This window comes from Cavia porcellus, unplaced genomic scaffold, assembly GCF_034190915.1.
Source record: "Cavia porcellus strain 051 isolate PalLab524CR breed Dunkin Hartley unplaced genomic scaffold, mCavPor4.1 scaffold_32, whole genome shotgun sequence".
NCBI lineage: Eukaryota > Metazoa > Chordata > Mammalia > Rodentia > Caviidae > Cavia > Cavia porcellus.
The window spans coordinates 15,990,646-16,006,095 of record NW_026947515.1 but is presented as its reverse complement, the minus strand read 5'-3'; the positions used below and the strand labels follow the sequence as shown (position 1 = coordinate 16,006,095).

Here is a 15,450-nt window from a genome sequence, read left to right as displayed (position 1 = left end):
TTTCAGTGAATACTGTTAAATAATTTGGCTGTAGCTGCTGAGAAAGAGGTATTTATACAAGGGGAAACCCAGACACCAGGACACACATGTGCATCATAATTCAGTTTACATACTAACTTTTAAACTCTTACAACAGAAGAATTCTCTAAACCAACTATGGTGGCAGACGGCTGTAATCACAGAACTTAAGCCGAAGAAGGAGAATTGCCACAAATTCAAGACCAGCCTAGGGGGCTGGGGATTTAGCTCAGTGGTATAAACTCCTGCTTTGTAAGCAGGTGGTCGTGAGTTCAATGCCCGGTACAAAAAAAAAAAAAAAAAAACAAGACCCGCCTAGGCTACACAGTGAGATCCTGTCTTAAAACAACCACATATACATACACATACAGAATTCCCCAAGTTATCAAATTAAATTGTGCAACAAAGTCTATTTTAAGAAAATACAGGACTGTAGTAGATATTCTAACATTGTTAACTATTTCTTCCTCCTACCACCAAGGACAAATAATGTACAGGTATAACAATTGATCAAAGTCTTAATGCAGAAATACAATACCATGATATAAACAAACAATAAAGGGCCAACAGTTTCAATGATAAAACAGATTCTTGGCCTGTCTGCTGAGGTGATCCAGGCAGCCACAGGATTTGGGAAAAAGGGGGGGGGGGTGCACAGCCTCTCTGGCATAATAGAGAGGAACTGACTACCACAGCACAGTCAGTCCAAGAGAGCTTTCTGTTACGATGCGCAACGACTCACACTGTACATGTGGCCACTGACCACTTGCAATACACACAATGTCCCTGGGGACCTAGAGGTTTAATTTTACTTCATTTTAATGAAGTTAACCTTAAATAGCCACATGTGGTTAACAGCATTACATTGAACAAGGCAGAAGTAATTCTGAAGTAGGGTAAAAAGAATTCAGAGGCTCTTCTTGACTCAGTTCAACAATTACCTTGTGCTGCCTACTACAATAAAAGACTGAGCCAGCATTAAAGAGACAGATTGAATGAGGCCCTTACTGTTCTCACGAAAGTTCAAATGAAGGCAGTAACAGGTAAAATTAACAGCCTACTTCGCTCTAATACCTTAACAAATAAAGATGTAATGAGAGCCAGGCATGGTGGTACACACCTATATGCCAGCCTACAGGAGGCTGAGGCAGGAGAATTGAGAGTTTAATGCCAGCCTCAACTATAAAGCAAGACTCTGTCTCTAAAAGGAAAAAGTATGTATGAATAATTCACCCAACACCAGTAGAACTTTCTTTTCAAGTCCATATAGAACATTTACCCAGACTGAGAATACTGTAGTATGCAAAACAAATCTCTAAAAATGTTTTACAGTTGGGCGTGATAGCTCACACCTATAATCTCAGCACCCCGAAGCCTGAGGCAGGAGTTTGAGGCCAGCCTGAACTACATACCTAAACTCTGCCTCAAACAAACAAAAACGTTTTACATAATTAAGGTCCTAGCCAGGAACAGTGGCACATACTGGTAATCCCAGCACTCTGGAAGGCTAACAGGATGGCAAATTCAAGCCCAATCTGGACAATTTAGTAAGACTCTTGTCTTAAAATAAAAAATAAAATAAATAGAAAACAAAATAAAATGGGTTTCCTCTCTACCAAGGACTACGGTCAGTTCAAGTCCAACCTGACCTACATAGTGAGACCATATTTCAAAAGAAAAAAAATTCAGCCTTATTTGAAAATCAAATTCAAGATGAAAAAAAAAAAAAAAAAAAAAAAAAGAACGGAAAAAATAGATAACTAAGAAAGATTTAGAAACAACTGACCTTAACCTATTTTTCTCCCCCTGACCATACTCCAGAGTCTCAATCTATTACTAAAGAGTTGTAACTCATAAACTGGGAGTTGTTTTGTTTTGTTTTTGTCGATTTGAGACATGGTCTCACTATGCAGTTCAGCATGGCCTTGAGCTCACTTTGTGGCTCAGGCTGGTCTCAAACTTGCAATGACCCTCCTGCCTCAGCGTCCTGAGGGATAGAAATTACAGGCTGGGATTATAGGCCTACAACATCACGCCTGGCTTTCTGGATTATTTCTAGCCATTTTCATTGATACTGAGTACCAAACTTGTCACTTATCTACTTCAACAACTTAACTCCCTTAGTCCATTCTTACCCCACAATCCAATCTCTATTCTACAACTATAGAGACTTTTTAAACAACACCAATCTGATCACTTTACTTGTCACTTAAAACTTAGTGTGGTGGCCAGGTGTTCAGCTCAGCAGTCTAAGTGCCTGCTTGGCAAACGCAAAGTCATGAGTTCGATCACCAGTACAAAAACAAACAAAAAACTTTATTGTGGTTTCCCCACTCCGTCGCATGTGCTGACCCTGGGGTTCAGACTCCCCTTCACCTGGTTACTCTAACACTGTCACTTCCTTCAGGGAAGCCTACTCTAACCCCTACAAGACAGATTATATTTCACTTGTTCACTTTAAAACTCTTCTCTCACTGATATACAGGCTGCATGCCCTGCTACCTAATCAACTTCATCAGAGCAGATGCGATGGCCAAAGCATTCACTGCTACATCCAAGACAGCATCTGGAACGTGTGCCTGATGGGTCTGTTTATTTGTTTGTTTTAATAAATGAATAAATCAATGAAGCAGTCAAAGAAATAAGTTTCTAACAGAACTTTTTCTTATTTGTTTTTGAGACAAGTTCTCGCTATCCAGTTCAGGTTAGGCTGAAATTTGCTGTGACCTTCCTACCCCTATCACCCAAGGGCTACAATTACAGGTGTGGGCCACCAAGCCCAGCTCCTAACAGAACTTTAAACAATCAAATCCTAAGAGTTTTCAAACAATCAGCCCTGATGAACAAACGAATGAAAATGTTTCCCTGACATGGCGGCACATATCTGTAATCCCTAGTACATGGGAAGCCAAGGCAAAGGATTCTAAATTCCAGGACAAGCTGGATAAGCTAGCAAGACTTCCGTCTCGAAATAAAATACGAATTGGGTTGGGCTATAGTTCATTGGTAGAACACTTGCCCAGCACTTTTTTTTCAATACCCAGTATCGCAAAAAATAAAACCAAATAAACAAAAAAGATTAGAAAAAGTTAAGATCCGACATTTAACTAACTAGGAGTTCAAGAAGAGAAATGAACAAATTTGAGGAAGAAAACCATCAAAAAACCAAAATAGCACCTGAGTTCCAAGATCCAAAAGCCTCCCCAAGCACCCAAAATGAATTTCTAAAAAAGGACCCACACCATACAACAGGAAATCATCATAACCCTACATGAAAAGAGCTTTAATGAGGAGATGCAGGAAGAGGATGGGGTCAGGGGCTTGGGTGAGTAGGAGGGTGGTACTGGTAGTATTGTTAGAAATGAAAGAATAGGGCCAGGATATAATTAGTGGCACAGTGCCTGCCTGGCAAGTGTGAGTTCCTGAGTTTGAGTCCTGTACCAGAAAATTAAAAAAAAGAATAATCAATAGCACTAGACTTCTAACCGCAACAAGAAATGCCAGAATACAATAAAGCAAATCCCTCAAGAGCAACTTATTTTTTTTTAAGCTTAAAATTCAACAGCCAGCCAAACTATCCACCAAGTATTAAAAGCTGAAAATAAAATTCTGCAGATATGTAATGTTAAAACTTTACTTCTCCTGCAGCCATTCTTAAGAGGCAACTACAAACTGTGCTTAAAGGGGGGGGGGGGTTAAACCAAGAAAAATGTGTAAGACATGGGATCAAATGGGAAAGTAACAAAAAGAAATCCCAGTGCAATGTTCAACAGACCCACAGATCAACCAGCCCGAGCAAAAGCAGAAATACTAGCTGGGTGTGGTGGCACATGCCTGTAACCTCAGTTATTCAGGAAGCTGAGCAGGAGGATCAAAAGTTCTAAGCCAGCCTGGACAACTAACAAGAGCTGTCTCAAAATAAAGAATAGGGCTTGGGATGCACAGCTGAGTGACAAGTCCTTGCACAGCATATGAGAGGCCTCGATTCCATCTCTAGTACCCGGGAAAAAAAAAAAAAAAAAAAAAAAACAGGAACACTGAGGTCTGCAGAAGGGAGATCAATAAGAATAACAACAAAAAGTAATTACTACATTTGAGAGTTTAAGAAATAATAAGCGGTAAAGTATTTTACAGACTTGATGGCAAACAGGGCTAACGAAGAAAAAAAATAAGACAGTAATGCCAGGAAAATGGTTATTTAAAAAAAAACCATGCTACTAGATTTATCTAACTTACTCTCCCATACCACCCCAATGATGGCAGGGGACGGGGCCAGTGAGGGGAACCACAGTAGGGCTAAATCTTCCTCTACCACAACAAAGTCGAGAAAAGTCTAAAACTGATACACAAAATATAAGCATATTATCTTTTAACAATAACTGATGAATCCCAGGGTAAAAAACAAAACAGAATAGCTAACTCTCAGAGTTGAAAGCCTTCGCTTCTGGGGGTATCTCAGGCAAGAAATATAGCAGAGCGCTGCTTTTGTTCTGTTCACTATAAACTTTTAATAGTATTTTAACTTACTTTACCTACATACATGTACTAATTTGATAAACAAACAGACACAGAAAAAAATATGCTGCCATCCATCAGGTAGAAGTTTAATATGATCCCAATTATATTTTTAAAATATGTAGATAAAAATACGCTTAAAAAGTTATAAAAAAATGGAATACATATATAAACGTTTCCACCGCACATAGTTTAAGAATAAATCTAGAAGCCAGTGAAGTAAAATTTTTAAATAGGGAAGTTAGTATTTAATGTTTCTATTAAAGGGGAAAAAAAAACTCTAATCTGCATTTTTATTTAAATGTGGTCCCCGAAATACTGTTACCCTTTCAGCTGACAGTACAAAATACTTCCTCACTATGCAGTAAATATGGTCTATATTTTCACAGAATCACTAACTTCAGTTCAAGAAAACTAAACCAACAGGTAATGATAACTAATATTTAGTGACTCTTCACACTGTGCCAGGTATTACTGTAAGCATTTCACATTATTAATTAATCCATTTAAGCCTCATAACACCTTGAATTAAGTACATCTCTCTCTTTTACAAATGAGAAAAGTGAGACCCAGAAAACCGAGCAAACTGCCCGCTGTCACAGATCATGATGTGTGGCTCCAGATTCCTTACTCTTTAAAAAAGCCAGGCGTGGTGGTACACTCCTGCAATCCCAGCACTCTGGAGGCTGGAGGATCACTGCAAGATGTAGGTCAGGTTAGGCTACACAGTGAGCTCCAGCCCACCTAGAAGACTCCGTCACAAAAAAACAAAACACTGTTATGCCACATACAAACCCTCGAGATTTCTAAAATCATAAAATTTTTATTTAGAAACCTTGAATTCTTGAGATGAGGATGCAGCTCAGTGGGGAGTAAGGCCCTGAATTTGACTGCAACAACAGAGAAGCCTCAAATTCTCAAAAAGCATGACTGTCTAATATTCTGTGGTGTGCACACATATCCAGCTGCCTTCAGAAGCTACAAATCCTTATGATACCACTGTAGACTCCACCAATGCTGGCCCTAAGTGGCAAATCCTTCTGGGATGAATTCTCCATGCTGACTTAGGGCAATCTAAAAATCATACACTTTTAGGAAGACTTACTACAACTATGCTCTCTTTGGTCCTAAAACAATTCTAGAAACTATTCTAGAGTAGTCTAAAAACTATTCTAAGCTAGGCATGGTGGCATACACTTGTAACCCCAGCACTCAGACAGAAGAATGGCTGAGGGTTCAAGACCAGCCTGAGCTACACAAAGTGAGTTCAGCTAAGCATGGTGGCACATGCCTGTAATCCCAGAACTCCAGTGGCTGAGGCAAGAGAAATGTTGCCAGTTTGAGACTAGTCTGGGCTACATAGTAAGCTTAAAGCCAGCCTGAACTTCATAGTGAGACCTGTCTCAAAAAACAAAATAGATAAATAAAATAAAATGAAAGTATTCTAATATGGCTGCTCTACCATGGGCTGTGGCCCCATGGTAGAGCATTTACCTATACATGAGGCCCTTGGTTTGGTCCCCAGCACCACATTCACACACAACACTACTGTAACAAAACAAGCCTAATTAAAATAGTTCTATTACAATTGAATTTGAAATGATCTAGCAATTCTAAAGAAATGAAGATACATATTCAAACAAAACCTATTCATGATGTCCACAGCATAGCAGCCAAAAAGTAGAAACAATTCAATGCCAAGGCCTGATGAGATAGATAAACAAAATGTGACATTCCCACACAAAATGAAGTATTACTCAAATACAGAGTGGGGCTGGGTGGCTCAGGCCTGTAATCCCAGTAGTAGGAAGGCTGAGGCAGAAAGATCACTCCAAGTTCAACGTTTGAGACCATGTCTCAAACAAAACCAAAAACAACCTCCAAAAGCAAAAAACCAAATTACAGTACTGATACATGCTACCACATAAATATGAAAATACAAAAAATGAAAGAAGCCACATATTATGATTCCATTTTTAAGAGATGTCCAGAAGAGGCGAAATGAAAGTAGATTAGTGACTGCAGAGATGGAAGGAAGAGGCAAGAAAAGGGAGCAAGTGTCACCAAGTATTGGGGGGGTGACCATCATGTGCTGGGGCAGGCACTGAAGCCAGGGACTCTGCCCTAAGCTACATTCCCCAGCCATTTTTAAATCTGTTTAAACTTTAAGACTGGGTCTCACTAACTCACTATGTTGCCCAGAATGGGCTTAAACTTTCTATCCTCCTGGTTCAGCCTCCTAGAATGCTGGAGTTTTAGGCACCTGCCTCTATGCCTAGGTGTATCGCATTCTTCTGGAAAAATAAAAATGCCCTGGAATCAGGTGGTGTTAACAACTGTAACTCTGAATATACTAAAAATCATCAAAATTACATACTTGAAAAGGACAAAAACTTGAGTATGTTAATATCCTCTCAATAAAGCTTTTACTTTGAAAATTCATTTTGTTTATTTATTTATTTTCATTCTTTTGGAGATGTGTTCTCACTATATAATTCAGGCTGGCCTTCAACTCACTGTGTAGCCCAGGATGGCTTCAAACTCACAGAGATCCTCCTGCCTCAGCATTTCAAGTACTGGGGTTACAAGTATACATCACCATGACCTGCTATTTTAAAAATTAATTTTGCTGGTGGTATAAGAATGCTTACCTAGAGGGCTGGGGATTTAGCTCAGCAGCATAAGTACCTGCCTGGCAAGCTTGAGATCATGAGTTCAATCCCAGGTGCAAAAAAAAAATGCTTACCTAGCATGTACAATGTCCTGAGTTTGATTCCTAGCACCACAAGAAATAAAAATTAATGTTTATAAATATTGCTCAAAAGTCATTCAGCAGAATCTGTCTGGCAAGCCAAGGCCTAGAATTCAATTCCAACTACCAAAAGAAAAAAAAAAAAAAACCATTCAGCAGTCAGACATAGTGAAACATACTTGGTAATCCCAGCACTCGGAAGGCTGAGGCAGGAGGATCTCCATGAGTTCAAGGCCAGCCTAAACTACATGGTGAAGCTCTGTCTCTTTGTTTTGGTATTGGGGATCAAACTCATGACCTCTTGCTTGCCAGGCAAGCACCTACACCACTGAGCTAAATTCCCCACCCATTACAAAGTATTTAAATAATATAACTTAACATCCAGAGTTTGATTCCTGGTACTGATTTAAAAAAAAAAAAAAATTAACATCCAGAAAAATAACTATATATATATATATATATACTATATATATATATATAGTATATATATATATATATATATATATGGTAGCACACAAGGCTGTTAAAACATAACTACACAGTAAATATATTCACTATGTATAGCACATATAAAAATTGTATTTAGCAATGTGTTTTAATTCTTCCTATGATTTTTCTTTCAGTCGTAAAGGTCCATTTTGCATTTATGAGTTTACTGACATTTTAATTAAAAAATATTCTGTCTCCTATGGCTTATCAATGTGTTTATTTCGCTTTGTTTTGTGAGAAAGGGCTCACTATGTAGTTCAGGTTGGCCTTGAACTCACTGTGTATCCCATCCTAGAATTCTCATGATCCTCCTGCTACAGCCTCCTGAGTGCTGGATTACAGCTGTACTCAAGACAGCTCACACTCCCACCACCAGAAAAGTATGTGACACTTTCCACTTACTGGCACTTTTGGTGGCTGAGGGCTCAGAGAACTCAAGTTCTCTCCCAGATCCATTTCTTTGCCAGGGCTGCAAAACCTACCCTGATCTGTTAACCACTGCAGTCCCCTCTGAAGAGCAGAAGACAAGCATCCTACCCTACTGCCCCACAGAGATCTGTGGGTTGACCTTCGGGACCCTGGTTAAACAGATAGGAAACAGATCTGAGAAAGACACAGTATTTCACACCAGCTCCTAGGTCCTGCTCCATTTCGGGGAAAGGCCAGACCAGTGGCTGAAATCAAAGCCATGAACTGCAGTGGCTGTGCTTCATGCTTGCCATGGTGCTGGTGGGAATACAGCACATCTCTTGGGTATTCCAAGAGTGGAAAATGCCTAAGATCACTGATCTGGCTCAAACTTGCTCAAAAAATTAAGGTAGGAAAGCATAATCACTACACCCTGTTTCTCTAGGAAATGCCCAACAAAGCATACCGAGAAGCTTTACAGTTTATTTCTTATATACAAGGCTCTTGCTAAAATGCCACTTGTAACTGCCACGATTTACTCTCAGCCTGGATTTGGGATGCCAGTTCCCTTTTTCCTTCTGTCATTCTTACAATCCAATCCACAGGCCTATTTGGGAAGCAAGGACACTGCCAAGCAGGGTAAAATCTTGTCTTCTTTTAAATATCCACTACACTCTATGCCTCCACTGTCTCTATCAGGAACTTCACAGATACTAAAAAGATATTTGGTTGACAATGGTAGGAACAAATACTGCCAAACCAGTAACAAATCCTGTTTTAGATCAATCTAGTTTGTTCTGGCATCTCTGCTACTGATCTCCAGTTACAACTCTCCAAAGACATAAATCATTGTCTCCCAGGATAACAGGGGTTTTTGCTTTGTGAAATTATCACAGATTCAAATTCAAAATTTCAAAATCCCAAGTGGGGGCTGGGGATTTAGCTCAGCGGCATAAGCGCCTGCCTTGCAAGCAGGCAGTCGTGAGTTCGATCCCTGGTATGGATAAAAACGAAAAAGACCAAAAAAAAAAAACCAAGATAAAAAATCCCAAGTGAATGTTCTGCTCTGAAGTCTCATACAAATTAAAACGCATCATCCAGTCAGATGAGGTGGCTCACATCTGTAATCCCAGCACTTGGGAGGTTGAGGCAGGAAAATCATGAGGAAAAAAAAAAAAAAACTAATCAAAGTACTGTAAATTACCAATAAAATATACCCTCCTTGTAACCCTAACAGTATGAGAGGATTCCTATTCACCAATATTTTTATATTATTCTTGGGTTATCTAAATCATACGTACATTTTACCTGACAGTCTTCCTACCAGGAGGTGCTGACCATAAAACTAGTAAAGGCCTGAGGCAGAAAGATCGCCACAAATTTGAGGCCAGACTACAGTTCAAGGCCATCCTGAGCTACAAAGTGAGATCTTTTCTCAACATCCCACGTGCACACACACACAAAAAAATCCCCAAAACTAATGAAACCAGTACTTAGCCTACACAACTCATAGTCATGCAGTTACTCAATCTAGGTGAGAAGACATATTTTAAAAGCGTAGAACACAAAATGTAGCATCCATTTTACTGGTTTTTTTTGTTTGTTTGTTTTTGGTCTTTTTGAAACAGGGTCTTACTATGCACTTCAGGCTGGCCTTGGGCTCACTTTGTAGGCAAGCTTGGTCTCGAACTTGCAATGATTTTCCTAGAATTACACGAGTGTGCTTTAACATAATCTTGAAAAATAATGTGTTCAGTGGCTGGGGATTTAGCTCAGCGGCATAAGCACCTGCCTTGTGAGCAGGCGGTCATGAGTTCGATCCCTGGTAAGGGTTAAAAAAAAAAAAAAAAGAAGAAGACAAAGTATCCACATAAAAGAGCAACTCAAAGTGAACTCTGTTATTAGAAATGTTCACTGGTCAAATAAATTGCCTATCAAACCCTAATTAGATAACTTTGTTTAGTTTCCTATATTTGAAATATTTAGGTTACAGCACCCACTGTAAAATTATTAAACTTTATTACCAATGGTAAAGGTGTTAGGAACCACAAGAGGCATCAGATCAACACCTATCTCTAATGAGCTAGTCATTTCATACAGTTAGCGAATAGGTAAACACCAAATAAGCTTTGAGTGTCATTAGAAGAAACAAAATAGCTAGGAATGGTGTCGTTTGTTTATAATCCCAGCATTAGAAAGGCTGAAGCAGGAGGAACTTTCACCCTTCTGGACAATTTAGCAACCTACAGACATTGTCTCAAAACAAAAATACAAAATGATGGGGCTGGGATGTAGCTCAGTGGTACAGTGCTTGCCTGCAAGTGCAAGGTCCTGAGTTTGACTATCGGCACCAAACAACAAAAAAATGAAACCGAGCCAAGGATGCAGATCAGTGAGAAGGTCCTTGGTTCAATGCCCAAGACCTCCTTCCCCAAAACCACAGAAGTATCATAATATACAAGATTTTTTAAAGTTTTTTTTTTTTAAGAAGGCCAACTCACAAATTCTAATTTAAGCCAGCATATGAACAGCTATCAGTCTTAGATATTATTTGCTAGGCTTTCAAGTAGGAATTCAAGTTGGCTGAAGTGCCCTAAATGCCTTAGTTCTAATTGAAAAACTTTCTCCACTAGCATATGTAATTCAGTCTCCATGTTTTAATCCCAAACTCCCAGTAAGATAGACCATCATGCTATTTCTTAAGGTAAAACCTATTACTATAAAAGATATACTAGCCAATCATGGTGGCGAACATCTGTAATCCCAGCACTTAGAAGGCTGAAGCAGGAGAATTGTAACAAGTTTGAAACCAGCCTGGGCTTACAAAGTGAGCTCAAGGCCAGCCTGGACTGCTTAATGAGACCCTGTCTCAAAAAGACAAAAATAAATAAACAAACAAAAATAAAAAGTTACACTAAAGCAAAACTGGCCAAGAGATGAGAACCTGTGTACAGTCTCTTACACACACAAAAACACTTCGGTCCCTTCAACTCCCCTGCCAGCTTCTCACCCTCCCCCCACAACCAAAATAGGTGACTGTCACACAAAAGAAATGACCATATTTCATCTCATGTTTGGACAATCCAGTCTGGCTTAATACACATACTTTGCTCAATATGAATTTTAGCATTTACTGAAAATGGAAACATTCCTGTTTAACCACATCTACTACCCTGATCTGCCTGAAAATGATATGCCACATAATTTTCTTAAGATCCTCACCTTTCTTCACAAACTTTATTTAGTAAATGCTCTTAAAAGCAAATTTTAATTTATTTAAGCCAGATTAACAAAAATATAAAGGAAAACCTTGACAGGTTGTTGCTACAAGTTATTTTTTCTCATGATTTAGTAGACTGCAACTATGTATTTGATATAAAGCAGTAATTGTGTGTAGTTTTGTTGTTGTTTTGTTTTTTGTTTTTAAACAAAATGCATCTTAACACCAACCTGGATAAACTTTCTGTGAGAAAATGGGAAATAAGTTACCATGGAGAAAGTCACTATCCATCCAAAGAGGCCTTTTCCCTCAGAAATACAATGAAAAGATCATTCTGCAACAAATATGATGTTTTCTACTGTGTGACTTCAAAAATTCATCTGATCAACTACACATCTCCCGCAACAGGTGCCAGAAAACTGCATTTCCCAAGCACAGCAATGTGATCAAATTGTTAGGATGCACATCTCCGAAGTTTTAGACTTTTATTTTTCGGTTTAATCAAAACGATTTTCAACTGGAGAGATTATGCAATTTTGTTTGGTTTGATTTAGTTTTCTGCTTTGCTTTTAAATCAGTCATTGACCAGCAACTGTTGCACGCCCCCATCAGCTCTTGAAGAATACAAACAAACGTAGGACCAGAGAAGGCCCCCCTAATAACCCAAATAATCGTTCCCTTAACACAGTTTCTAAATCACACAGCTAGGGGTGGACTGGGAAGCGTGTTTCGTGTGTGCGTGTTCAGGTGTCACAATCTGTCTAAATCCTTAATTCCCTTTTAAGGAGCAGACAGTTATAAAAATCTACAAGAGACCACATTAGAAATGCAAAGAGCTTTGCAAAACAAGAGGCTTCTTTCATTCCAAAAACTCCACAGCAAAACAAGGGGAGAAAAACGAACGCAACGGAATTGCGTGTGCCAAAGTTTCGACCCTGCCCGGCGGAGCCACTGCGCTGGCACAAATTTTAAAGAGGAAAAAGAGGACTAGAGGGAAGAGTAACAGAGCGAGAGTGTGGCCTGCAAACTGCAACAATGCAATCTCCATTTTGAACAATGCGCCTCTTTCCTCTTGTAAATCTAGTTTTTTGCCACTTGCTCTACCGTCGAGTTTCCCCTCCGTGTGGGGGGCAGGCGGGGGCGGGGGGAGGTGGGAGCGCGATGCACAGCACACGGGAGGGCGCGAGCAGGGGAGGGGAAGGAGGTGGGGAAGGAGGCTGCAGCGACCGGGCTGGGTGGGTACCTGGAGTGCTGCTGTAGGTGCTATGGCTCCTGAAGCTGCTTTCCGTGCAGTAACTGGCGTCGTCGTCATCGTCTTCCATCTCCTCCGGATAGTCGGAGTCATCGTCATCCTCCTCTATCTCATCTTCCTCGTCGTCTTCCGAATCCTGGGTCTCCTCAGCGTCGCCGTCCTCCTCCTCCTCCTCCTCTTCGGAGACCATGTCCTCCTCTTCCTCCTCCTCCTCGCTCTCGTGGTCATCGTACACCACTTTGTTGACGGCGCGGCGGGCCGGGGTGGTCCGGGCCAGGTGGCCGCCGCCGCCTCCGCCCCCCGCCCTGCCGCCCCCGCCTCCTCGCCCCCCCCGGCCCGGGGCGCTGGTGCTGGGGGGGGCCGGCGGCGGCGGCGGCGGCGGCGGCGGCGGCTTCCTTCGGCTGCTGCTGCCCCCCCTGGGCGAGCTCAGCCGCGTCTTGGGCGCCACCTCAGCCTGGGCGGCGGCCCACCTGCCCCGGCTGCTGCCGCGGTGTCGCGAGCGCAGCCCCCCGATGGGTCCGGACGCGGGGGGCGGCGGCGGCGGCGGCGGCGGCGGCGGGGCCGGGGCGCAGCGCTCCGCAGCGGGAGCCGCGGGCTGCTTGGGCGGCCTGCCCCGCCGGCCCCTCATGTCGGAGCTAAGGTGGGGGGAGAAGGGAAGGCGGAGGGGGAGGGGCGGGCGCAGGGGCGGTGGGGGGCGCCGGGGCCGGGGGGTAGGCCGGCAGGGCCGGGCGGGAGGGGCCCGGCCGGCGGAAGCGGGTGGAGGGAGAAGGCTCAGTCCGAATTGCTGGGGCCCCACTCCGGATCGCCTTCAGCCGCCATCTTGTTTCTTCCCTCTCGCTCGGTGACTGGGGGAACCGACAGCGGCCGCAGGCCCGGAGCGCGGTCACGTGAGCTGCGCCGCCGACGAGCCTGGGACGGAGCGAGGCCGCGCGGCGGCCGCTAGGGGGAGCGCGGGAGCGCCGAGTGGGGCGGGGAGCCGGGAGTCCCGGGGGTGCCGGGGGCCCGGGGGTGCCGGGGCTCGGCGCGGCCGGGTCGGGCGGTGGTCGCGGGCGCTCGGCCCGCCGGGAGCCTCGGGGCGCGAGAGCCTCCACCGGCCCCAGCGGGAGCCCCACTCGTCGGGGCCTCCTCCCTGCGTCTCCCAGACGCCGAGTGGGACTGGGAGGCGGGGGAGTCCCTGAGATACCACTCTCTGCTCCCTAGGGGAAACTGAGGCCGAAGGAGCCGGCGTGGGTGTGGCGGAGAGTGGGGACCTGGAACGATGGGGGCGCTGAGCAGCGCCAGCCACGGGGAACTCTGCTGGGGCCGGGGCCGGGGCCGGGCCGCGGGGAGGGCGGCGAGCCTCCAGAAATGTAAAACTCTGAAAGCTTGGTTCTAGGGAATCACGAAATTGAGCCCAGTGACAAGTGCCCTGGAACTGCAGGAACACAGGCTGGGCCTCCGGGCCGGGAAGGAGGGTCACTCCTATGCTTGCTGCGTGGAACCCCAACCAGAAAAGCCTCGGGTAAACCCCGGGACGCAGCCGCGTCCCACCGCCCACCAGCAGCTTTCCTTCCCACTGTCCCAGCTAGGAAGCCAGAGCCGGACAAGAACTTGCCTCCCTCTCAGCGAAAGAAAAAATCCCCTGCACAGGCCTCTGTGCGTCACGGGAAGTAACTTTTTCACTACCCGACTAATCACCAGGTTTTACCTTGGCTCGGGGACTAATAGCGATAATAAAATTCTAGATCCACACACCTAAACTCAGACTGGCCAAAGAGTGAGCTCTATAGATAACAGAAAAATTTATAAACATCAATATTCATTGAAGTATGTGACTACCAAAATAAAAATATTTAGTAGGGTTTTTGTCCAACAAATGGCTCTTTGCACAGTTAGAATTAGAATTAAAATGTATATGTGAAAACAAAATTAAAATGGCTGGGCGGGGCGTGGTGATGCATGCCTGTAATCCCAGCACTCGGGAGGCTGAGGCACAAGGATCACTGCGCCTGAACTGCAGAATAAGACCCTGTCTCAAAAAAAAAAAAAAAAAAAATCGCTTAGCTATAGAATGGAAGCGGCCTAGCCTGCTTGAGGTCCTAGGTTTCCAGCATCGTAGAAAAAAAGGGGTTTTGATGAATTTGGTGGCATTTGCCTATAATCCCAGTATTTGAAGTGGAGGGCGGGGTGGGGAGTGAATGAGGGTGGAGATGTACCCAGGCGGAAGGGTCCCGGTGGGACCTTGTCTCAAAAAACAAAATGGGGGAGGAGAGCGGGAAACGCGCTCTGAGCATAGTGGTGCATCCCTATAATTTCTGCGCTGGGGAGGCTGAAGCAGGAGTATCACTGCCAGTTGAAACGGAGGCTGCAGTACATAGTGAGTGAGAGGCCAGCCTAAACTACTCAGAGATACCTTGTCTCAAAAAATTAAATACTGGGGCTGGGGATTTAGCTCAGCGGCATAAGCGCCTGCTTGCAAGCAGGCAGTCGTGAGTTCGATCCCTGGTACCGATAAAAAAGGAAAAAGCAAAAAAAAAAAAAAAAAGAAGAAAAAAAATTAAATACTAAAAATAAATAAATATTAATTGCCTGGGAGAAGGCAGAGGAAGGCAAGCAAAATCCCTTACTCTGAACTCTGAACCTACTGGAGAACCCTCTGCTCTGTGCGGTGACCCAGCTTTAGCAACCTGCAGGTTTCTTTGGAAATGAGTCAAAGCAGCACATACAGATGGGCTAGGTCTGCATCCAGCTAGAGCTGCCAAGCATCCAACACCGTCAGTAGAAACCATGCTACCCACAGGCCTCGAATTCTTCACA

At 43.4% G+C, this 15,450-nt stretch overlaps 1 protein-coding gene across 14 annotated transcripts in view; it reads right to left on the bottom strand.

The window, feature by feature from the left end:
* Bptf (bromodomain PHD finger transcription factor) overlaps positions 1-13,506 on the bottom strand; it is a 126,410-nt gene extending 112,904 nt beyond the window's left edge. For 8 of the 14 annotated variants that reach the window (XM_063241824.1, XM_063241828.1, XM_063241825.1 and 5 more), the window contains exon 1: positions 12,646-13,506. In XM_063241824.1, coding sequence (XP_063097894.1) covers positions 12,646-13,282 — 637 coding nt within the window. In that variant the 5' untranslated portion in view covers positions 13,283-13,506. The remainder of the gene's footprint in view (positions 1-12,645) is intronic. The other 6 variants (XM_063241834.1, XM_063241827.1, XM_063241832.1 and 3 more) reach the window with 2 other exon arrangements.
* Positions 13,507-15,450: the final 1,944 nt, after the last annotated feature.